Source organism: Thunnus albacares, chromosome 14 (genome assembly GCF_914725855.1).
Source record: "Thunnus albacares chromosome 14, fThuAlb1.1, whole genome shotgun sequence".
Classification (NCBI taxonomy): Eukaryota; Metazoa; Chordata; class Actinopteri; order Scombriformes; family Scombridae; genus Thunnus; species Thunnus albacares.
In genome coordinates, this window is record NC_058119.1 from 15483328 (window position 1) to 15508644 (window position 25317).

The 25317-nt window shown below is 39.1% G+C and overlaps 2 protein-coding genes, 1 long non-coding RNA gene and 1 pseudogene across 6 annotated transcripts in view; 3 read left to right on the forward strand and 1 right to left on the reverse strand.

Moving 5' to 3' along the window:
• On the reverse strand, positions 1-19410 carry mat1a (methionine adenosyltransferase I, alpha). Of its 2 annotated transcripts, XM_044373046.1 has the most exons (12): positions 19159-19410; positions 16396-16458; positions 8223-8841; positions 6004-6081; positions 5476-5598; positions 5263-5375; positions 4028-4171; positions 3023-3148; positions 2834-2926; positions 2532-2714; positions 2296-2429; positions 1-1686 (listed from the first exon to the last, which is right to left on the reverse strand). In XM_044373046.1, exons 3-12 carry the CDS (start codon positions 8287-8289, stop codon positions 1584-1586), a joined length of 1164 nt encoding a protein of 387 aa, XP_044228981.1. In that variant the 5' UTR covers positions 8290-8841; positions 16396-16458; positions 19159-19410; the 3' UTR covers positions 1-1583. The 2 variants fall into 2 exon arrangements, with proteins under 2 accessions (XP_044228981.1, XP_044228982.1); XM_044373047.1 differs by lacking the exon at positions 1-1686 and having other exon boundaries at positions 2292-2429.
• Positions 9461-25317, forward strand: part of LOC122997088 — a 21069-nt gene continuing 5212 nt past the window's right edge. The window contains exons 1-2 of the long non-coding RNA XR_006407142.1: positions 9461-9473; positions 14282-14287. This is a non-coding gene — a long non-coding RNA (uncharacterized LOC122997088). The remainder of the gene's footprint in view (positions 9474-14281; positions 14288-25317) is intronic.
• On the forward strand, positions 16493-20260 carry LOC122997087 (annotated as a pseudogene).
• Positions 20372-25317, forward strand: part of LOC122997085 (peroxiredoxin-like 2A) — a 6229-nt gene continuing 1283 nt past the window's right edge. The window contains exons 1-5 of one of the 3 annotated variants that reach the window (XM_044373050.1): positions 22015-22036; positions 22512-22763; positions 23912-24097; positions 24621-24712; positions 24814-24954. In XM_044373050.1, the coding sequence (XP_044228985.1) occupies positions 22565-22763; positions 23912-24097; positions 24621-24712; positions 24814-24954 (618 nt within the window). In that variant the 5' untranslated portion in view covers positions 22015-22036; positions 22512-22564. Of the gene's footprint in view, positions 20446-21959; positions 22037-22511; positions 22764-23911; positions 24098-24620; positions 24713-24813; positions 24955-25317 lie in introns of those variants that run through there. The other 2 variants (XM_044373052.1, XM_044373051.1) reach the window with 2 other exon arrangements.

Sequence of the window (25317 nt, forward strand, 5' to 3'; positions counted from 1 at the left end):
TTTATATGTTTAATTTTCTTTATTTGTTTAATTATTTACATTGTCGTGTTTCTCTGCCAACAAAAGTTGACAGCAGAGGACACAAATCAGCACATGTAAAAGAGGAATATCTCTCTTAAAAACAAAACAAAACAATGTTGGTTGTAGATGAAAGCACAGAAAGTTACACTCATCACTAAGGTAAACCTGTGTTGTTGTTAACACTTCTTCAAGACCGTCAGAAGTGAAGAATTAAATACTTTCTATGTGATTAAGAAATGGCAAAAGCTAAATTAATTCAACCAAATGCCCTGTAAGATATATTTTCAGAAACGCTCCCTTTTTTTAAAAACTTAAATCAATTGTGAAGGATCTCTGTTTATGATATAGCGCTTCAGTGTGACTTGACATCAGTCCAAGATGTTTTTGGAGCAATTTTAACACTGCACACTGAGTAAGAAATTAGCAAAGTATCTCTGATATAGAAGGAGCAAAATGTTTAAAATGAGAGGAAATCTTCTGTCAAATATGAACTTTTGGCCAACTTTCTCTCAGATCAGCACAGGCGTTAAAACATTGTAAAAATGCAGCAAATGTAAGAGATCAGTGGTCCACGAAATGCTCAGTCTCAACAGCGTGCAGCGTTGATAACCCACTGCTGAGAGCATGTAATCACAAGAGACTGATTCACAATTAAGTCAGTTCAGAGTCACATTTACAGACTCGGCCACAACAGCAGGTAAAAAAAAAAAAGACATATAAAGATACGAATCAGCCACCACGTGAGCTGTGTGTACGGCGAAAAAACCCAAACTTGATACTAAAAAAGCAGGGCTTGAGAAAAAGACAGACAGTGATGAAGAGCAGTTTGAAAACATAAGACTGCATGGCTATTTTACATTTGATTAGTTGTAACATATGGAGATTAAGACCACTCCCCACTTTTTTTAATGACCTGTCTTCTTGCTCAGGGGTGATTGTAACAGTGCAAACAGCTTCCTGCAGCACTCGTTACTAAATAAGACTTAGAAAAGATGTTTCACAGTCATGACACAAAGATTAAATTCTACAGCCAAGCTTTTGGTTGAGCGATAATTACACTTTTGACATTCATATGGTGAAAATATCTGCTGTTGTCAATAGCACCGTTTGAATATAAAGCGCTGAGGTTGTTGCTGCACAGCTTTGAGATAAAACACTTCTTGTGGCGCTGAAGTTTCATTTTCAGAGTTTCCTATTTGCTGTGGCGTTCCTTTATGTTACCAAGGAAGATCTCTCACTAGTGATTGTACGTATATTTCTAAAGCACCAATATTTAGATGTAATGCGGGCTAGAAAAGGACAGGGTGGGAAAAGGTTTGGTTACTGAGATGTCCTCTGCAATGTTTCTCTTCTCATTGGGAGAATATCCCATCATATGTCCGGCGGCTACAACCACTCTTGCATGTAATGTATCCTCTCACCTCTTTAAAGCTGACTTATCCCTAAAACTTTGGCTTTTTTTTTTCTTCCTATGAAAAACAATGTCCTATCAGTTGATGGAACTGGCAGTTGTAGCTCATACAGAGGCGGGTCGATCCGATCAGGACAGGCAGGTGGAGTATTTACAGGACAAGCTTTTTGGGAACCTCCCAAGAAAACTCTGGCCGGCCGAAGTGGCCGTAAGAGGCTGTTTTCTGGTAGATCGGCCTCTTCAGATTCAGTTCCCTGGAGAAGATGGAGAACAGATACAATATTAGAGGTAAAAAAGGAGGCATTCCTTGTTGGTTTCACACCTGTAGACAAAACCATTTTCTGACATTCATTCTTATACAGTGTGAGGAGTTTCCACAGACTCCAATACTGAAAATACACAAGGATTTGCAAAACGTGTGTTTTACTGTTATTATTTAATAGATGCATTACTTCTTATTTGAGGGATTTTGTTTTTTCAAGAAAATTATTAAAATCAAGTTTTGCCAACTGAAAGTTTTTCAAATCTGATTAAATGTTAGCACACATAACCGTTTCTGCAAAAAAACAGCTGAGAGAAATGTAAATGTAGACAGTAGAAACAGTAAATGCACCACCATCAAGCCACCATGTGTAAAATTGAAAATGTAGAAAACATTCAACTGTGGCGCCCCCTGGTGGTCATATCAAAACAGGCAGAAGAAAGCTACATATAAACTGCACCAGCATCCACTGGGATTTTTTTTTTCTCATACAAACAAAAAACTCACCATCAGAATAGTTTTACAGATAATATAATCACATAAAAATCCTACACATAGTGCCTTTAAATTACACGGTCAAATGTCATATTCATATGTTTACCTGACAATGACTCCTGGACGCAGATCAAAGTTCTTGTTGACAATACGGAGCAGCTCTGTCTCTGGTTTCAAGGAGGAACCGTAGGTGAACAAAGAGATGGACAGAGGCCGGGCCACTCCAATGGCGTAAGACACCTATAACATATAGGAGGGTAGAAAGAAACGTTCTTGTCAGCATTTGATGACGCTGCAAACACTGGTCACAGACTCAGCCTTTTATCCCACATGTATGTTTACCTGAACCAGGACTCTCCTGCACAGCTTGGCTTTGACCAGAGACTTGGCCACCCAGCGAGCAGCGTAGGCAGCAGAGCGGTCGACCTTTGAGAAGTCTTTGCCAGAGAAAGCTCCTCCTCCGTGAGCGCCCCAGCCTCCATATGTGTCGACAATGATCTTCCTGCCTGTAACACCAGCATCACCCTGTTGGACAAAAAAAAAGGAAATATGTGAAAAAGTAGTGGTGGACTAGTGACTTCTTAGTTAATTTTTTACATTTTACAGTTTGTAGTTTCTAGATGCAGTTTGTGTGCAATGGTCACCTGAGGTCCTCCAATGACAAAGCGACCAGAAGGCTGCAGATGGTAGATGGTCTTGTCATCCAAATACTTAGCAGGAACCACTGCGTTGATCACCTGATGATATCAATGCGACATAAAATCAAACATGTGACTCCATTTATTAAGTCAGAGCCCAGGAAGGTATGTTTGTGAGTGTTTAGGAGGCTTTACCATCTCTTTAAGGACCTTCTTCTGTTCTTCCAGAGAGATGCAGTCGTCATGCTGGACAGAGATCACGATGGTGTGAACTCTCTTGGGGATCACAGCTCCGTCTCTCTGATCATAATGCACAGTCACCTGAGGGGTGAAGAAGAAGACAAAGTTGGTACACAGTGTGCCACTTATCTGTCATTACATTATGTAGTAATTACTGACTTAATCTTCAGTTTTCTCACTTTTATTCTCATTTATCCAATTTCTTCCTACTGCTGCTACTCTAGTGACCCACATTTCCCCACAGGATGATTAAAGTGTCTTGTTTTTAATCTTTTTCTTATCCAGACCATCACCTGAAATTTGTTTAACTTTAACTATGATTTGAGTTAGCAGCCAGGAATTAAGCCATGCTGTTGATTTACAAAACACATGTTCTGTCCCTGCTTCTATCCTAGAAAAAAGTGGCTATATTTGTAATGGCCAGTGATTTATGAAGCTGCAGCTGACCCCACTTTTGTGGTGTTGAAACCAGATAATTACACGGTGAGGGTCGGTTGAGTCAGCATATTCCCACCAAAGGAGAACAGAAGCATGACAAGTTCACCTCAGCAGCTGTCATCTGCTCAGTGAGCTGTTATTTGTATCTCTTCACTCAGGAAGGCAGAGGGGCATAATGTTGCTTGCTAGTCACTTGTTGCTTTGTTAATTCATTAACAGTTCTAGTAAAAAATGTGTGTGCAGTAAAATCTGGGGTAAATTTAAAGCTCTGTGTTCAAATCTGACTATCTAGGCACACAGTCAGCAGCTATCTGCCTCTGAATCAGTCAAAAGTCTGTTTGTTCCACACAAAGAGCTTTATCTTAAATACTTTCAGTAGCCGCTCTTGATCCGAATTTGTCTGCTGGCACCAAAATAAATCTCTTGGAAGACATCCAGGGTAGAAACAAAAGGCTAATTCACAGAAAGGTTGCTCTGGGAGAGAACAGACACAAACTTGCTTGTATCTTAACATGACTTCACCTGTGTTTTAGAGTCAGGACGCAGCCAGGGGATGATGCCGTTGCGTCTGAGCTCAGCCATCTTTGCGTTGAGTTTGTGGGCTAAGACGATGGTGAGAGGCATGCACTCCTCAGTCTCATCTGTGGCGTAGCCGAACATCAGACCCTGCAGAGGAGAGAGAGAGAGAGAGAGAGAGAGAGAGAGAGAGAGAAAGTGAGTCAGAGCAGTAACAAAAAGATGCTGACTGTGCAGGGTAAAAGGAAATAGAGGAATAGTGAGGAAATGACTGAATCTGTCACAAAAAGACAGACAATGACATAATATTGATATGCACTGTATTGCACTGCAGCCTGTGAGGAGTCGACTAGAGCTGGTGAAATTGATATGATATCAGTATTTGATATGAGACCAGATATTTACAAAAACAGCACTTTTAAACTGTAGATAAAAAGGCATTAAAATGGACAAGTGGTTGACAAGTAAAAATAGAAATAAACAGATAAATCAAGATATGTTTTCTCATCAAGTTCAAGTTCAAGCTTATTTGTCATTCAACCACACATGAATTCACACATACAGTTGAATGAGATGTTGTCTCTACTGGGTGCAGTGCGAATCTAACATATATATGAGCAAAAAAAGAACTCACAATAAATAACTATCTAAAAAACAAATACAGAACTCTGTGTCATAAAAGTATGATGACACAGCCAGATTTTTTTATATCCTTAGACACAGTATTATGGATATTAAATAGTTGACCTTCATGTTCTTTTCATGTTCTCAAAGTTTGAATTTCGCTCAGGGTGCAAAATTAACTTTTTTGTCCACTGGCCAAATGGCAAGTGAATGTTCAAATTTTACCAGCCACTCAATAGATTAACATTGTTTTTTTTGGCTGGTGAGTGACGCAAATCTACCAGCCACTTGCATATTTTACCAGCATTTGGCTGGTGGTTGGGGCTAATTTTGTGCCCTGATTTCACTTAATTGATACAATTTCCTGTGTTTTCTATCCGAGTGAAATGAGCAGTGAATGACTCTAGCTGCTTGGCCACATTACCAATGATTATGTCTCACGGATTTGTGAATAAAAACTCAAAACACCAAAATTCCTTCCCAACATTTTGTCTCAATACTGTGACACTGCAGTATTGAGTCAAACAAACTGTGATATTTGATTTTTGTTGCTATCACCCAGCTCTAGAGCCAAAACAAGGACAAAGGACAATTTGTCCTGTTGCAACAGTCCCTACCTGGTCTCCTGCTCCAATGTCCTCCTCCCGTCTGTCAACATGGACCCCCTGAGCAATGTCCGGACTCTGCTGCTCCAAAGCCACCAGCACGTTACACGTCTTATAGTCAAAACCTGCGAAGGAGGGAGAGCAGATGAGATTCGGGAGGGAGAGATGATGATATTTCCTGCATTATTGGTGTTTTTTTTGTAGTTTTCAGTGTCATGTTCTCACCTTTGTCAGAGTTGTCGTAGCCGATGTGTTTGATGGCGTCCCTCACCACCTTCTGGTAATCCACGTTGGCCCGAGATGTGATCTCACCACAGAGCAACACCATGCCCGTCTTACATACCGTCTCTGTTGATCAAATCGACATTACATTCTGTATTTAAGGCTTTTAAATATCTTGTGATCTTACTCAGGGCGACACAAAATCTCAACTTTTAGACTTCGATCACTCAGAAGTAGATGTCAAAACAACAAGCACACTGCCATTATCAGCAAGTTCACAAGGTCACAAGTGGTCATCCTGTGACTTTCAGAGGTCAATACTAAAATTCAATAAATAATCTCAATGTTGCAGAAGACTTAAATTCCAGGTCAGTTTCAGGCCAGTGGGTCTGTTTGTTTCCACATGTTGCCCTTTGTTTTACTTAGAAGAATGTGGAAAAATAAGTTAAGGTATTTTTTTTAAGTCACATGTGAGATGACCCTACTCTGTGTCTCCATGTTTCACTGGATCTGAATTTCTAGTTTACTCACCACAGGCCACTTTAGCATCTGGGTCCTGGCTCAGGTGAGCATCCAGGACAGCATCACTGATCTGGTCACAAATCTTGTCTGTGGAGAAACGACAAGAAGGGATTCAGCATTTAGTTTCAGAACAGAGAGATTGTCTTAAGAAGTTTAACATATAACTGAAATTTCTAGGCCTGTTTGAGATCTTTGAGCTCCTTTGATGCAGTAATTAGTGTCTGAATGATGGAAAAACTTTATATCCTGTAGAATTTTTACTGTAGGTTTTGCAGAAAATAAACGACAGAGGATGTTTGGCATTGGAGGTCAGGTTTACTCATTTTCTCTCAAAGGGGACGTGCCAGTTTTTAAACCAGGAAGACTACTGGATTTCTGTATGGGAGCAGGACAATGCCTCACTAACCACTCCATTCATCTCTCTTTCTCTCTCTATGAAATCCTGCTGAAGCAACGTGATACAAAGGTTACATCAGAAACAACATCAACATCTGGTTGGATTTGCTCAGGAGAACACTAAGAACCTAAAATTTCTCAAAGAAAACAAACAAATATTACATGTTTCTCATGCAGTTGGTTTACAGCCTGCAGGTGTAGGTCTATATATCTGATCCCCTAAAACATGGCCACTATCTGTGGGAACAGCCCAGACCTCGAGGTGTGTTATCAAATCAAAAGGTGTTCTGCACCAAGGCCACACAGACCTGCGTATGTACAAACAGTGTATGAAAAGTACCGATGAGTCTTATCGCTAGAACTGGGCTTCATGCACCATAGGCTGCACTGTTATTTAATCATTTTATGGCAAATATGGAATGCAAAATTCAGATTGTCTGTAAAAAGAAAGAGTCTACTAAACAGTGTAGTTTTAAAAGTTTTCTCTGGTTTTCTAGACTGTTAGTATCGCTTTCTGAAATTATGAGAAATCACATGTGTAGAAAAACGAACAAAAATGCTGTTGTTACTGTTGATTACATTTTCTGGAAAATTCTGCTATCTGCTTTTCTTCCAGGCTCTGCAATTACACAAAATGACACATTTGCATGCTATTTTATATATGTGGTTTGGAAGGATCTTGCTGAAATGCCAGTTTAGATTGTGATTATAATATGTGTGTTTTTTTTCTGATCTTTACATGTCTTTAAGACATGTAAAGATCAGAAGATTTAATGCAAAAAAAAAGGTGACACAACCGACTTGAATTTCTCTGATTCAAATCTGTGTAATTTATTCTCTAATATTGTGGTCGTACATAACATCAGGACTCAAAATTGTCACTTTCTGCGAAGCTGCACGACTCGTTTACTCTGCTGTGTTTACTGATTATCGATTTAGCACAGAGGACTTTGTAAGGTTACATATTTGTGAAAGGATTACAACACATTGACATGGGGGTGTGGGGGATGGGGGGGGGGTCTAAGGCAGCAGTGCAGAGGGTAGAGTACATTTCAACTGTAATGATTAGGTCTCAAGTTATGTGAACTGAGTTTTTTTATGTGTGTACAAAACATCACATGTTGTTGATTTTTGGGCTTGAAGACAGCTGAATCAAACACTTTTTAAAAAACAAATGCATGAACAAAAAACTCACATACGAACTAATATAATATATAATTATAAAATATCATTTGAAAGTTTGTTTCAATTTTGTGAAGATTGTTCAGTAGCAGCACTCTACTGCATGCATTTTGTTTTTTGCATTTGTTTTTTTCCATTTTTGCACGCTGGATATTTGTGTTCAATGATATCAACGTGCAACTTGTGTCATGGTGTCCACATGACACCTCGCTGCCTCTTTTGTTGGTCACTTTCCTTTAAATGTGCAACCTTACACCAACCTGTCACACACACATTCATCCCCTGCTGCCCATGAGGGAGAGTGAGAGAGAGGGTCAGTAAACACATGTTGCTGTGAATGGAATACCAACCATGCTTGGAGAGTAAATACACAGCACTGTGGAGTTATTTTGGACATATAGACCCACTTACACACATTTATTCATATGCATCTTTCTGTAAAATAACAATGCAGGTTTAGTACACATGTTAAATATATTCCTCTGTGTATAGATTAGAAAAAAAGGTAAGAAAAACAAGTTTTGGAAATTGCATCTTTTACAACAAGTGCAAAGAGATTTGACAAGTCGTGAAATATCACACTTCATATTCACTGTGACAGTAAGTCCCAGTTTCACACACAGGTAGTTAAAGTTGATGCAAAAGCTCACCTGGATGTCCCTCTCCCACGGACTCCGATGTGAACATGAAAGAGCCGTCATCCAGCTGGTCACTCATTTTTCTACAGGGTCAGGTACTCAGCGAGACTCTCAGAGAGAAAAGGTTCTTCAGTTCCCACCAACAAGCAGTCCAGAGAGATCTGAAGGCTGCTTTATATTCCTGCTGGTTCTCTTTAAGAGAAAAAGGGGAGAACGGGAGGCAAACTGCCCTGCAGCCAATGCAAAGTCTATCCTACTAAACTCCACGTCTATGTCCACATGGCCCTATATATATGGCTAAGAGAGCACAAACACGCGCACAAACACACACACACACTCTGTCACTCACATACACACACACACACGTCATGTGAATCCATGGGACAGTCCATTTCAGGGGGGAGTGGATGATGGGAGGGCATTTCTGCTTGTGGCAACTGCATGTTAACTCTTTATGTACAGTGTGATGCTTGAGTGTGTGTTTATAGTCATCACCTCTGCTTTGACAGATCTCATTTAGGGTGTGACACTTCTTGGGTGGGAGCAGGAACATCTTAAATAGGGGGTACCCATCCCCCCATCACACCGTGGGACAGCTCTATCTACTGGGACTCAGCCAGGTTGGGGCATCCTATGGACAGGAGAGAGGGAGAGACAGTTGTTGTCTACTGCCAAAATGATGCAATTGCTCCTGTTTACATCACGTCCTGAGGAATATTTGTTTGTTCAACTGTGGTGAAAGAACACAAAGTAAATGCACTGGGAAGTGATTAGAAAGGAACCAAAACAAAATATATATGGGATAATACTCTAAAAGTCCCATAATTGTAACAAACAGGTGTCCTGTATGGTTATTAAAAGATAATTTGCCCCTAACAACCAATCAGAAATGATCATTTTCAGTGGTCATGGTATAAGAATTACATCCCTGCTGTTAATCAGTGGTGGAAGAAGAATTTAGACCCTTCTTGTAAATAATAGAAGCAATATCGTGATGTAAAAATATTCCATTACATGTGAAAGTATATTAACTGCATTTAAAATCTTATTAAGGTAAAACTACACAAAAATTATCAGTAAAATGAACTCAACTGTAAACATTAAAGGACTCATTATGCACAATTATACAAATTCTATTTTTGGAGTGTTATTATAGCTACTTTTATACTGCCGAATAGTTAAAGTCTCCCTCCACTCAAAAATGTGTTGTTCTTCTTGTTCCTTCAGTTGGATGTTTGAGCTTCACTTTGCAGAAAGATGTTTGTGCAGAGTTTGACACTGGAAGACTGTTTTCACATTTATCTGCTGAAGGAGTGCTCTGCGCTCACCTTAAATCTGAGTTTAAGGGGCGTATCTACGAGCCTGATTTGTGACATCACAACTAGTTTGGAGCCAATCGAGGGCCAGTGTGTGATGTGGAAACTTGAAGTTTTCTGTGCACATCAATGACGTAGGAAACATCTTGTATGCAGCAGCTTAACTTTTTTAATGAATCATATTTGCATTTTCACATATTCAGAGTTTTTAACGAAGGAGAATGACTTTTTAAGGATTTTTAACATGGTAACTGAACATTTTTTTGTGGAAAAACATGCCTGACACAATTTATTATTCTAAGCTGAGGATTTTTATATGTCCTATAGCAGGGAGCTTTAAATATAAACTGATTTTGTATGTGCAAGTTTTACCTGCAAAATATTATGTAGTAAAAAGTACGATATTTCCCTCTAAAACATAGTGGAGTAGAAGGAGAACGTAGCATAAAATAGAAAATAAAGTAATTTAAATTTGTGCTTCAGTACAGCACTATGTAATTAGTTACTTTCCACCACTGCCGATAATTAAGTTTAGAGCAGACAGTCACCTGTTTGTCTAAATGCTTCTTTCCATCCAAGTCCCTGCCTGAGGCTCTTGTCTCTGCACACAACTGCAGAAAATACTGAGCCATTTCCTCAGAGCAGATCAAATAATGAAGATGTGTCTCTCAGATATCTCTTGGCCTTTCAGTTGACTCACTGTGCCTGTGTTTTTGTAGAAAACAAGGTCTGTATAGGTGTGTTTGTGTGAGCAATGCACACAGGCAGACACACACACACATACACACATAGTATGTGCACGTACAAACGTACACCTGGAGAAACAATGGGAGTTTCATCCATACACACAGTGACACTGGTGCAGACAGTGAGAGGTAAACAAATCTCCCTTTACTGTAGCGTAAAGAGCACAGAGGGAAAAACCCCTTTCTCTCTGTCTCTCTCTCTCTCTCTCATCTGGCTCTAATTTCAGTTGGTGTTGAGTTGGCCTCATGAAATGAGAGGAGAATTTTAACTAGCTCTCAGTAGTGAATAAAATACCAGTCTTCCTGACTGCTTTAAGCCTCATTTCAAGGAGATTTGACCAGAAACACATAATCTATATTAGCCATAAAGCAATAGAGCCAATGTAAACAGTGATTGTATATCCTTTTTTATCCCAATTTTTACAGAAAGTCTAGTAATGGTTAAAGCTGTAGATGCCATGTACTAGCTTCCTTTTGTATTTCAGAGCATGCGTAAAGCTACAGTAGGTCTGTGTAATTGAAGAACCTCAGTGGTGGATGCAGTTTTGTTTTGTTTTTTCAGGTGCGAGCAAGAATCCATGATTTGAGAGCACTGAGGGAATAATCAACATTATAAAAAGTAAAATAAAAACAATTGTGCAATCTGCTTTGTCTCTAAAAATGTCATTTTTTGCTTAAAATGTCTAATTTCTGGATGACCTGCAGGTCATACTGTACATGCACACAGGACATTATAGTTTCACATACATTATAAAGTAATTTAGAGGAGCGGATGAAAATGAAAATTAGAAACAGCTGCCAACATAAAAATAAATGCCAGTTAAGTAAGTAGCTAGCTGACCTAATCTTACCTCAGGCCAGCAGAGTCAAATCAAACCTGGAGAAGCAGAAGCTGCATGCTGAGTGATACTGATATAAAAGCTACTGCAGGGCTACAAAACAAGTATTCATTATTCTTTCACCATACAAACAAATAAGATTTTTTATCCCAAAGACTATTCAAACCCACATCTCATCATCTCAAGTGGAGGAACCCCCCCCACCCCTCCCCCCACCTGCTCCAGATAAATGTATTTCATATAGTAGCTGAATTATTCCATGCACATGATATTATTCATATGCAAAGACACTGTTTGCATAAGAATAAATCTGATACAACTTGTGATGACATATAACTCATTCACATTAGAATGATTTATAAAAACATGTGCACACTGCATTAGTCATAACGTGGGTAAACTGATTATTAGATGAATTTAGCCTCCATTACATGGCAGTATGTGGGTTTCTGTGAGCCTGTTGGACATGATATTACAATTGTGAGCAGTTGTGATGAATAATGATGAATAAATTAGTCCTGTACTCCAGACTCAGAATCTGAAACAAAAGCTGCATCCCAAATCCAAACTACATACTAACTGCATATATAATATATACTAATTGTCCTACTAGTACTAGTCTATTGTTTTTGTAGTTAGTATACAAAAACATCAACATACTGATAAAATATCTGCACCAATGCACATAAATCACTTTTGAATGCCTCTGCGAATCAAATCTCACAAATAGACATTTAAATATTTTCCCCAAAAACAAAGGTGCATACAGACTTTTTTGAGTAGATTTCATTTTGTCATTTTGATCACAGTACACACTCAACACTTGCTTAGATTCAGTATGTAGTATAGAAGTGGGACGGAGCCACAGGTCAGAGGTCAGGGGTCAATTAATCGTGATAAACGTGAACTACATGAAACCAGAGAAGACACGAACATCCTGCCTGATGCCAAAGACATCAGAGAGCCAGTCTGTTGGTACAGTGTGTGTCTGCTGGATGAAACACCTCTGTTTGTTTTGGCCTGACTCGTATCTGTGTGGCAGGATGAAAACACTCAAGACACCACACTTGTTACGTGTGCACACGTGAACGCTATCTGAAAGAGCGAGAGACTTAACTTTTCACTGAATTTGTGTGGTTTGCCTCCAAACATTTGTTAATGACTGACCAGGAAAAGGGATTTTTCTCAACACTAACAAGATCATTCTGGTTATGTTGAAAGATAACTGCTATCAGAGTTGTGACAACGTGTCAGTATGAAGCATTAAAAGGTGGATATCAGCTGGGGACAAAACTTGGTCCTTAATGAATTCTACTGAATGGGAAAATAACAATTAACATCATACTGTAACCCTCAAAGTGTAATTTATTGAATTCTACTTGTTTGTGTTCTATGTGAGGCTAATATGGTACATCAGGGATCACCACGGGCTTGAATGAAAGGTTATAGTCTCTTGAGGTTTATGATAACTCGAGCACATTGAGGTCAGATTGTCAAGAAAAACATCACAATCATGAACCGCACTACAACTATTATGAACAGTCCGTCATAAATACATTTAACTTACTCTTGTCTTGTATCTGACTACATTTCTCTAGACTTATTCTGAGTTCTTATTTGAAGGGTTGATTAGTTTGGTATGTTAATGTTCATATTTATTTTAGTCAGTTTCATGAGTTTAGTGGTCTAATAATGGAGGAGCTGAACCAAACTCTTTAAATGAATTTAGAGTCCATGGAAGTTTGTGTGAAACCACATTTTTTAAGTGAGTAAACTTTTGCCTTCATCTATCAGTGTTTTCTTTTTTTAATTCCGTGTTTATTCACCACAAGATATGCATTTTGTTTGAAAATATTTTATTAAATTCAATTTTTTTTTCTGAAACACCATTTTGATCAATATGAAGTACTTTTATTGTCTATCTTGATTGATTTAACCTTTTAAATACGGATTTTTAAAAGAGATTCTGCATAAATGTTGACATGTTTACATAGAGACACACTGTATCTTTGGGCAGTTAAGCCCAAAAACAACCTGGACAGGTTTTCCTTTTATTATAATTCCCTGAATACAAGGACTTATTTTTCCAGTGTAAGGTTTGTTCTTGTCTCAGACAAATACTCATGGCACAAACAAGAAAAAAAATAAATAAATACGCCCCCCCGCCTGCACATTGACTCCATACCACAAATCTATCTAAATAGACCACATTTTGGTCCCAACTGGATCTTTATCTGTGTGTCATGACTGACACACAGATAAGATACCTGCACTCCAAATAAATGATAATACAGAACTGATCCTCAGTTTCCTTTTGGGTTAAACTACACTCAGATTTGAATCTGTAATTACAAAGTTTAAACTCAACACAGAGAACTGTGCAACCTGCACATCATCAGTGATGAATGAACTGACACGGTCTTGTAGGAGAGCAGGTAAATAACCTTCTTCAAGTAGGTCAGTGTGAGCAGGTGGGTTTATGAAACACACACTTGATAAAGTTTAAAGTTCAAATCCTCCGCCGGGCCCCTCAGAAGATGAAGAAGCCTGATTATCTTTGTGTTGCTGGAAGGGGGGTTTCCACTTTATTTCAAATCTTAATCTAGATTGAGCTCAGTCGATGCCAATCCAGCGAAAGCAGAGGGCACAAAAGTCTCTGCTGACGTTTTTAATGACGTAATGACGCCCAGTTGATTTAAACTGGCAATGAGACATAAAGTGCGTTTATCAGCGTGTGTAACCTTTAACACTGTAAGAAAAAAAAACACAATTAGACTGAACCAATCCTAATTCAGTTTGATAAAATTAAAGTGACTCCTCCTTCTGTGCGATTGGCTACATCAAATGTGTGTCATATTGACGCCGCTGCGTTTCAATTCAAAAGCCGGGGTCAGGGTTTTTGGGGTCACTTTGGGGCAGGTTTGAGAGTCAGTCAGACTCAAACTTGACAGAACAGGATGAGATAAATGAACCCTGGCAGCCTCGGGGGCCGTTAACACCTGTTTGTCTTTCCCCAGGTTCAAGGACATGCAGTTTACCTCCACCACTCGTCTCTCCGCACTGAGCCCGTCTGGTTGCTGACCAGTTTTATCTGGATGGCAGTCAGAATGAGTTGGATCTTGCCGGTGTTACATTATGACCTTTTATTGCACGGCTGAGAGACTGTGAAGTGATTAGTGTGTACAACTTTGTTATATAAGGAATTACACATCAATAAACACTAGATAATGCACACACCAAAATGAGTTTACTGTATGTTTACGAATATTTCTCTTTATTAGTGTGTCTTGTTCTGTTTTACAGAGTTCAGCAACCTTTACTGGTTCTCTGTGTTGACGGGGGATTTCTTATTGTGTTTTGGCTTCTTGTTGGTATTTATTGATTTTTTTTTCTTGAGAAATGTTCACAGTATTATTAGGCCGAATTTTGGCCTTATAGAAATATTGATAACACCAATTTTCTCTGCACAAAGGTTTTAAAGTTCACTCAAAACAAAGCAAAGGAAGTCTACAGTATTTCTGCATGCATAGAAATAGATCCAATGGCAGATCTCTCTTCTCAAAAAGGAACATGGACAGTAATTACTATTTGACTCCCTGTCCTTCTTTTACTACTCCCTCCTTTGGTCTCTGATTGGCCTCAATGACACAATGAGAATTTAACATGTCCACCAATGCCTATGAGCAACAGCAAAACACAAGAGGTGGGGTGCAAATCTTCCACTGTGATTGGCTGCTGGTCCCACACACTCCCTTCTGGAGGAGCATTGGTCCAAGAAGAGACTTTTCTGCATTTGTGTGTATCTTTGCATGTGTGTGTGTATGATGAGAATACCAGCAGCAAAACAGTCTGACCAACCCAAGACCTCACTTGAACCTTCCAGTTGAAAGCAAATCTGTATTGTGATGTGATGGGCGAAATATTTACAGCACTTTGTCTCGTCTTAGTATATTTTTATCACAAACGGCTGATTATCTGAAAACAGAAGATTCAACCAACTGCAAATAGCAAGCAAAAGCCTCACTTTTATATATAATTTGGGAAGAAAATCTAGTAATCATCACATTGCATGTAATTCTAGTTTGCCACAACAAAGATGTGCATCCAGACTGACTCTTTATCACATACACAGCAGCATATGGCCGAGCAGAACAGCCAGAGGGAATGCAGCAGCTGGGCTCGTGGAGAGTCATCCTATCCCATCTCTATTCTGGCCCATTTTGGACCCTCAGCACATTCCTCTGTGAAGCTGCCACCAATGAGTGAAATATTACCACAATACCATCCTAGCAATGCACTTTCACTGCACACGTCACGCAGGAGCAAGACAATGTGTCCACTAACTCTTCACTTGTCTGTCACTCGTCTGTAATTAGAAAGCAACAACAACGAGTCACATCACACACCTTGAAGACCCCCCTTTACTACCTCACACTAGGTGGACTCAATGGTTCCCCTTATAAAGCTGCTATCTCCACTGCTGGTGGTTGTAAAAAGGGTCATAAACTAGAGACAGGATGTTTTTGAAGATGGATGAAATCTATATATAGCGCTGTGACCCTGAATACTGTCACAATACATCTTCTTTGATTGTGGATTATGGTCGCTTTTAGAAAGACAACATATATACAGAGTTTTCTATTATTCTGTCACCTTTTATGGGGTTGGAAAAACATTCGATATAACTCCCAAATCCCATAGAGTTTAATCAGATTTCTCTGAAAAACTGAAAATTACAAGCTTCACAAAGATATTATTTATCTTAGCGGTGTTGTATTAAATTGAATTTTAGAGTAAAAACCTAAATGTACTTTACAGTACACTGTAATGGGGGAATCTGTAAAATGCAGTAGAAACAATGTCTTGTTGGAAAAAAAACAAAACCATTGACATAATGAAGATGGTCCCTTATCCAGTAACTTGGTGAGTCAGATAATGTATTATCAAATCATGAATCAATTACATTAGATATTGTGAAGGCAGCTAGAGCTGAAAAGATTAGGGCACAAAGAAATACATCAGCTACTATTTTGTAAATTGTTTAAATCCTTGATGATAGTAAATTTAATATTTGGGGGTTTTGGACTGAACAAGACATTTGAATACCTCACCTTGGTCTCTAGGAAATTACAAGTGTTTTTCATTATTTTCTGGCATTTCATAGACAAAACAATTAATATGTTAATCAGGAAAATAATCTGCAGATTAATGGCTGATGATAATTGTTAGTTGCAGCCCTAACGTCATCCACTGAGGAGCTGGTTGACTCTGCAGTATCACTCACCTCCTGCAGGGAGCAGTCTTGCTCTGTGATCTCAGGGCTTCTTTCAGCTACTTGAGGATTGTCCTGTTGGAAAACATTGAAAAACCAAATGTTACAAAGGCTTTTTTTTTAAATGATCTTCACTAAGACAGTATTTCTGCAGTTAAAATTGGAAATTCGGATGGTGTTCATTCCCTTGTGCCTGTCTGTATATTGGTATCATTCTCATATACTGAATTACAGTTGCTATTTATTATATTTCTGCATGTTAACAGTTTGCACACAATCAAAGGAACGTAACTAATGAAATAAATATTCAAAAACACTGTTACATTTCTGAGGCTTTGATGAGAGCTACACCCTGCACCACACTGAACCTGGTACTGAGGATCCAGCTCAACGTGAGCCTTGTTTCAGTCTTTGAGGAATTCCTGTCATGTTACGTTCACATAAGCAAAGCTTTCACAGTGATTGGACTGATCTGAGTTTAGAGGGCTTAAGGCTCTGGTTGAAAACATCAGAGTCCTCCACATTAGCAGCAATCACAGACTGGTGAGTACGACCTCTTTACATGACATTTTGTTGGCATTTTGTATATTTCAACTGCTATGTTGAACGTTTATCTATTAAAATCTTTACTATGTCATCTTTTTGGTATTTCTTTTATATGTGGAAATCATGCATGTTGTTAATCCAATCTAACTCTGAAGGTCAAGCAGTCAAGGAAAACAGTGCATTCCTGCTTTTTGAGCAATAACATGACATTTCTGTAAAATCTGCTCAAGAAGCCAGACAAGATAAATATGTACATCATCTAGCACAGCAATGAGATGCAGAATATAACAGCGTACGCATGAGTGTACCTGTTTCTGATGCACAAAGCCAAATAAAGATAACAGCCATGCTAAAGTGAGATGACTGATATGAAAAGAAAAGCATCTTAATCTTGTTATGTCCTTGAGGCTGAAGCATATTTGAAAATTAATCTTTTGTTGCTCTGTGCGAAGGTAGCCTGTGGAGTCAGCTTAGGGCCATGGTGACCGTGACCACGGTCCTGAAGGCGGTAGGCCTGTTTGTTGCAGAGCTCATCAGCTCCTTCACAGACTGGTTCCAGACCACACCAGCATGGGCCAACCAAGAAGTGCTGGAGGACACAGAACTGAAGACCACCGGAGGCAGTGAGTCAGAAAACAGAAACGTGCAGAATCTTTCTAAAAAACATGATCTACTTGGCCTTATTTTAAAGATCTGAATTTAAACCTCACAGTGTGATGTCCAGAACGCCACTGATTGCTTTTTATTAAAAATACTTTATGTATTCTATGCGCCCCATTCGGTCATTTAGCTGTAAAAAAAAAGTAGAGGAATTATAATTTAAAAAGTTCAGTTTACTCATCATGAAGAGTACAACTCAATCTCTGAAAAGAGTTACATAATGTCTTCTGTGGCTTTGAAGGGAACTTTCTAAAGATGGATTACATAACCCTAATGATGTCATCAGGGTTGTCTTAGTTTGGGCATGGAGAAAACTAATTTTATATGGAAAGCTTGTATTACCAACTGGGGCTGTGAAGTTTCAAAGAGGGGTTGTGAGATGATTGAAGGGAGACCCATTGAACCCAGTTCTTTCATTTTTTCATTAGACCCCCCCCCCCCCCCCCCCCCATTGAGTTGCATTGTGGGAAGTGCAGGATCAGTTAATTTTGGGAATGAGAGTCAGTATATCTCAGCCTCTACTGCATCAATTTTCACCATTTTAAAAAAATCTGTCTTTTGCGACTCCACCAACTTTATGGAAGTGCAATACTAAATTGCTGGAGTACCTCTTTAATAAGGTTATTGATCATAATATCTCTGAACAAACCAAACTTCTCACAGCTAAAAACACAACACAAAACCCAGCTGTCTTTACACAATAACGCTTTAGATTAAGGTGAACAACTGATTTAACAGACTTCTTCATCTGAGGAAGAGCCAATAATATTCAGATGAGATTTAGTAATGATCTTCTGTCTCTTTCAGTCCATGAGCGACACAAGGCCAAAACTCTGTGGGAGAAGACCGGAGCTGTGGTCATGGTTGTACGGCGACCTGGATGATTATTGTGCAGAGAGGTAATAATAAGTACATGCATGTATGTGTGTTTGTTAGTACAGTCATCTAACTTTCATACATGCTATTGGAGTCTCTCTGTGGTGGAAAGCAACTAAGTACATTTACTCAAATACTGAACTTGTAGAACAAGTGCTATTTTGAGGTACTTGTACCTTACTTGAGTATTTCCATTTGATGCTACTTTATACTTCCACTCCACTACATTTCAGAGGGAAATATTGTACTTTCTACTCCACTACATTTATTTGACAGCTTTAGTTACTTTTCAGATGAAGATTTGACACAACGGATAATATAACAAGCTTTTGAAATACAACACATTTTTGAAGATGAAACCAGTGGTTTCCAACCTTTTTGGCTTTTGACGTTTTACATGAAGCAGTGTGTAGTCGGGGACACATTTCAGATGTCTATGAGATGTTAACAGCTCCACCAAATAGTGATTTTTCCCTCTAAATTCCTCACATGGTTTCATTTCAATAAATCTTCAAGTGATCTGATATTTCACCAAAAACTGAAAACAATACTTTAACTACATTTTGCTGTTAATACTTATGTACTTTTACTTAAGTAGGATTTTTCATGCAGGACTTTTACTTGTAATGGAGTATTTTCACATTGCAGTATTGGTACTTTTACTTAAGTAAAGGATCTGAATACATCATCCACCTCTGGTCTCTCTTTAGGAGGCTGCTGAGCTGTCCTCTCTGAAATCCCAGCTGCAGGACCTTGAAGTCCCTCTCTTTGCCGTGGTCAAAGAAAACCTCGGCAAGGAGCTGGACTGTTTCAAGAAGTACTTCACTGGGAGGATCTACGTGGATCAGCAGGTCTCCTACACATGGTTCCATTCATATACAGCGAAAAATGTGGGGTTATATGATTCAAACCAATAAGCTGCTTTTATGTTTTCCTCATAGAGAAATTTCTACGGTCCTCAAGTGCGGTGGATGTGTCTCTCGATGTTTCTGCGTGTTGGAGTTTGGAGGAACCTCTGGCGGGCGTATCGGAGGGGCTTCAGAGGAAACCTAAAAGGCGAAGGACTCGTCTTGGGTGGAGTCTTCGTCATCGGGCCTGGAGATCAGGTATGCTGCAACTTACAAGGATAATACATTTTCTGACAAGCATATCTGCATATTTTCATGGAGCATTAACTTGTTCTTATTTCAGGGTATTCTACTGGAGCATCGTGAGAAGGAGTTTGGGGATAAAGTGAATATGCTGGCAGTGCTCAGAACAGCCCGCAAAATGCGAGATGACATGGCAAGATAGACCTCAAAGTGTGAATGAATGGAGTGCTTGTTAGTGTGGGATTATGTAATAACGGTTGTAGCATATTTCCATATGCATGTCTGTATTCTGCAAGTCTAATCAGGGGTTTTCTCTACACCTCTGTGTAGCCTCTAATGTGCTGTATTCTGCTCATATTGCATGTTTTTCCATTTCTCTCTGGCTGCATTCACCTTTTGCTGACATGTTACACACTGCCTAAACCCATGTGGCTAAAATGTGACACTTTAACTGTTTATCGCCTCAGTGTCTGCATATCTGTTCTTGATTCTGTGATGTGATGGCCTTTTTGTGTGTTTTAATGAAGACCTGTTTCTAAACTCTGCTGAGAGAGCAGCTCTGATGCTTGCACACAAATCCAACACTTTCAACAAGACAGGTATTGGCCTGACATGAAGGAGTATAAAGCATTGAAGTTGTTTGTGTTTGCCAAAACTGTAAACATCACAATAAACCAGTGATGCTCACTAAAATATTAACTGCATATTTACCTGTCCGTGTGTGTTCTTGTGCATTGTCTTGCCCCTTGAATACATTTTTTTTTGTCAAAGTCCAAATCTTCTTCGACTAGTTCCCCTGCCCTCTGGCTTGATTAGTACGCCTGCGCGAAAATCTGTTATCAAAGGGTCCGTCAGGGGACAGACGCCGCTCGTCGCTCCATTGATTCCGGTGAGTGTGCAGTTAAGCGTTAAATACAACTATTTAACTTTATATCACAGTGACAGTTTCTAAACAGATGCACCTGCCTGAGCAAGCCCTACTTACTGCAGACTCGGTAAACCAAAAATTACTTAAGCGTTAGCCGAGCTAGCTGCTAATCTGTCGACCATTTGTGACGTCACCGTCTGTTACTAGCCGACATTGAAAGTATGCGTTTATGAAGTTAATCATCTTCACCCTCAAAACTGCCAAATAATGCAGTATAACTCTGGACTGTAGAGTCACCAGGTAATGTTATTGATTAACCCTTCATTGATAATATCAAGGTCATCATCAGCATTTTTGTTGCTGTCTTCTTGCAGACTGAAGGGCGGTTAGTGGCGCCTTATATTTACATATCAGCCAGACTATTTTCTGTAGCTGAACAGGTGCTTAAACTGGTTATTTAAGTAGCTAAAAGTAAAAATACAAGTTACAAGTAAAAGTCCTGCATTCAAAATGTTACTTTTTATTTTTATTGTATTTATGAATAAGGACTGATCCTTCCATTCAAAACAATTATTACAAAGTGAGGGCATAACCAGCTGGAGATTAAAATTGACTCAAGAAAAAATACAGAAGTATTATCATCATTATTTGTATGAAGTAAAAGTACAGAAATATCATAAGCAAAATGTACTTTAAAAGAATTCACCATAAGATAACTGGATATGAAATAAATGTAATGAAGTAAAAACGTGCAATATTTCCCTCTAAAGTGTAGTTTGGTAGAAGTATTAAGTGGCATCAAATGGAAATACTGTATAAGTAAAGCACCTCAAAAATGAACTTAACAGCAGTGGGAGAAGTTATAAGATGCTAAATGTAAATAAAACTAGCAAAACCATAATATAAAACACTCCGTTACCTGTTAAAGCCATGCATTCACAGTTTTTTCTGAAGTAAAAGTAAGTATTATCAGTAAGTTTTAAAATTAAAAGTAGGCAGAATAGCTCCTGTCATTGTTACATTATTATATATTAAATCATTCAGTTATTATTACTGCTGCATTAACATGTAAGCAACATTTTAATGTTGTATTTGATAAAGGAAAAACTAAATGCACCTTCTTTACATTAAGTTACATTAACTATTGTCCAGCTATACTGCTGGATGTTAAGTTGCATCATATTTTAAGAGCTGATCATATGAAAGATAAAAAAGTACTTTAAAACTGTACTTAATTGCAGCATTAAATCAAAGTACTTTGTTACTTCTCATCACCAGTATGGTCCAAGCATCTAATTAATATAATAAAACTCTTCATTTACTGGCTGAGTTCACTGTTTACAAAGTATTGGGCAACTCTACAACACATTTGACAGCGTCAGCGTTGGCAGGTGTTCTCACTGCTGCACCGCAGACACATTCAAGCTTAACTTCCTTGTGACGTGGTTGTCTGTCTCTCATTGGCTGCTGCTCTTATCATTTTATCTGCCTGTTGTCCTCCCTCTGGTAAAGTGTCAGAACTCAGAAACATTTGGTAATTTACTTTTGAAACTGGACGAGCTAAATCTCAGGAGAGAAAGAACTTCTTTGCTTTTTATGGAAATGGAGACAAGTTAGTATTTGACATTTTTACTTTTCATTTGTTTATATAGATTAACTGTATTTTATCCTTCTCATATTTTAAATCAGTTTAATGTCAGCAACACTGGTCATTTTTAATTGACAATGCTTGAACATTTCTGTGCAGCCTATGACTCATATTTTTGTGCTTTCAGTTTATTTTATGTGCAGTGAGAGCTTAAGATGCAAGAATAGGAAGTTTGTTTGCAAATGAAGAGCATTCTGCACTTCATGCTTTTATGAGGCCTATTTTGATATTGCACACTCTGCAGAGTGGGAAGTAATTTACTGTACCTTTAGCAATGTACTCAGTTCAAAGAAAGTAAGATGCCAAGATTTTTTTTCCCCCTAAATCTCTGAAATCAAATGCATGCTCCTCAAAAGTAAGGCTTGCGTTAGAGGTGGATTGTATTGTCTTGGCAGGTGGTTTAACTTTCACAGAAAAGCCTTTTCTTTCTTTCTTCCAGTGAAATCTTGACAGTGTGTGTAGTGAGAGGGTCAGACTTTTCCCACCGTCACGATGCTGGCTCTGTCCAGGTGTTCGACAGCAGCTTTGAGGTGCAGACTATCCCTACGCTGCTCTGCCCTCTCTGTGGGGAGCTCTACCATGAGCAGCCAGCCCTCCATCGCAGCAGGCCCCCAGTTTCTAAGAACCCCGGCTGCTCAGTTTCACCAAAGTAAAGCCAAAGCCAGTCCCGACCCAAACAAACCCGCTTCAGGCAAGGACATATTTGACTGCCTACACAGTTGGCTGTTCTCTGTCATAACCCAAACTACAAGCTTGTAGATTCAATGTTGTAGTCGGCGCTTGTGATGCGTGTTTCCCTGCTTTTCACCCACATTGTGCTGGAACGACTCCAGAGTGTCACACTGAGCGTCATGAAAGCAGACAAAAGAAATGAGTCGTTTAATAATACTGATTTTATCTTTCAAGCACTGCAAACATTTTTGATAAGAGTTACCGCTTGTAATTCTTACTCTGTACGCACCAGATTGATTCATCGAACAAAACACTGTATTACAGTAGACCTGAAAAGATAAGTCTATTAATTGATTAGTTGATTGACAGAAAGTAAATTGGCAAATAGATTGATCATATATTTTAAGCCTTTTTTTTTTTTAAAGCAAAAATGTCAAACATGCATTGCTTTCAGCCTCTCATTTGTGAAAATGTTTTGGTTTTCTTAGCCATCTTTGATGGGAAACTGAATATCTTTGGATTTTGGAGTGATGGCAGACATCACCTTAGGCTCTGGGAAATTGATAGTGACATTTTTTTCACTATCTTCTGACATTTTACAGAGCAAACACTTAATTATTAAAATAATTGGCAGATTTAATCGATAATAAATAGAATAATTATTGCAGCCCTACATTACTGTGCAAGATTTCCTAAAAAAAAAACAACAATGTACAAGTGAAAGCTCAATAAACTGCACAAACAGCAGTTTTCTGTCTCATTATGAGTCATAGAGAAACATACCAGCCACAGTCAAAAAGCAAGCTGTGGTTATATTGTCATGTTGGATAGCATCCTATCACCTCAGTGAACACGTAAACTATTTATTCTCATAAATGAGGTTTAGACTAGAGTTGAAAAGAGGCCATAGAGATAAAAAAAAGCACCACACTCGTGAGCTTGCGAGCTGGGTCTTGTTTGTCTCCCTGGGGAGATTTGAGATCTTCTTGTGTAAGACTGAAAGGCAGTGCTTTTCTGTGAAACGTGCAAACACCAGTCAGTCTGCACGAAAAAGAAAGCAAACTGCAAAGACAATATTATCGAAGGAAATAATCTTTTTGTGTCGTGATTATTTTTGGAGTTGTGACCCGCTGCACCTCCTCATGTGTGGCCTTTTTTGTGCTGCAGTGTTGTCCTCCGAGTCCTGGCTGCAGGGGGACCTGTTTGGGATGGGGATGTGGTCGCTGGGTCTGGGTGCTGTCGGAGCTGCCCTAGCAGGGATCTTCCTGGCGAACACTGATCTGTGTCTTCCGAAAGCTGCCATGGCATCGCTGGAACATATTGGAGATGCTGACCTGAACTCCACCGTAGACGGTACGTAAACATCATCTGGCAAGACGTTCTGATTGGCTGTTAAATGATGTAGCCCATCAATAAGCCTGTTTGTGTTAAGACTGGCTCACAGTAATCCCACGAGGAAGAGAATTAACGTCACAACAAGAATCTGCCAGTTGCAGTTTTCTTCATGGTTGCATGTTTGCATGTATGCATGTATTGTACATGTAGTGAATGAGGTTTTGTGTAGCATTTAAGGCAAAGCTGCTTTTTAAAATCTGCTGGTATTACAGATTAGATTATTGTAAAGGTCTTTGCCTGAACTTTAAGTTGGAGTTTGTTATTTGTAATATTCAGGATGTGGATGTTCCATGTAACCATGAACATTTATCTTGTTCTACATTTGAAGGCTGCATTTATCTTCCACATTACTAAATGTGGCTTTATTACTTCCTGTAGCAATGTTAATCAGTTTAAACTCATGAAAAACCTTGTGATTTCCCTTTATCAGGAACATATTACCTAGGAGATTAAAAACATTTGCGTCTTGTTTTGTCTGCAGATGGCAAGGTCATCAAAGCGAAGAGTCTGTGGGAGAGGAACGGGGCTGTAGTCATGGCTGTGCGGCGACCTGGATGATTTTTGTGCAGAGAGGTGATAGCACATGTTTCTGAATGACTCCCGAGTTGAAACTGAAACAGTGTGTGTGAGTTGCATTTTCCTTGATGGTGTGATCTTTCTCTCTCTCTTTCTAGGAAGCCTCTGAGCTGTCCTCTCTGAAGCCCCAGCTGGAAGAGCTCGGGGTCCCTTTGGTCGCTGTGGTGAAAGAGAACATCGGCACAGAGATCGAGGACTTCAGACCGCACTTCGCCGGGGACATCTACATAGATGAAGAGGTTAGCAGTAGTAGAAAGCATCAGATCTACCAGTGATGTGGTTACTTTGAGAGGAATAGTCCAACCCCAGAATAGAATAAGCACTCAGCGTCATGTCATGTTTCTAGATGACGAATCCTACTCTCTTTGGTGACTTTTTCTCTCATCCCACCGTGAGGTTGACATTTTTGGCTTTTAAGTGAAATGTCTCGACTACTATTGGATGCACTGCCATGATATTTGGTGCTCATGAAGCCCAGAGGCTGAATTCTAAAGACTTTAGTGATTCCCTGAACTTTCATCTAGTGCCACCAGCAGGTCTTGGTTAACTAAGCAATTATCATCAGTTTGTATAGTCTTTCTTATTGGGAATGGGCTATAGCT

Excerpts from the sequence above, each read along its gene's own strand:
- mat1a (XM_044373046.1), bottom strand. The coding sequence starts at position 8,289 with ATGAGTGACCAGCTGGATGACGGCTCTTTCATGTTCACATCGGAGTCC. Across the intron at positions 2,927-3,022 it reads AGAAGGTCCTTAAAGAGATG|GTGATCAACGCAGTGGTTCC; the intron begins GTAAAGCCTCCT and ends TGATATCATCAG. Across the intron at positions 2,715-2,833 it reads TTGTCATTGGAGGACCTCAG|GGTGATGCTGGTGTTACAGG; the intron begins GTGACCATTGCA and ends TTTGTCCAACAG.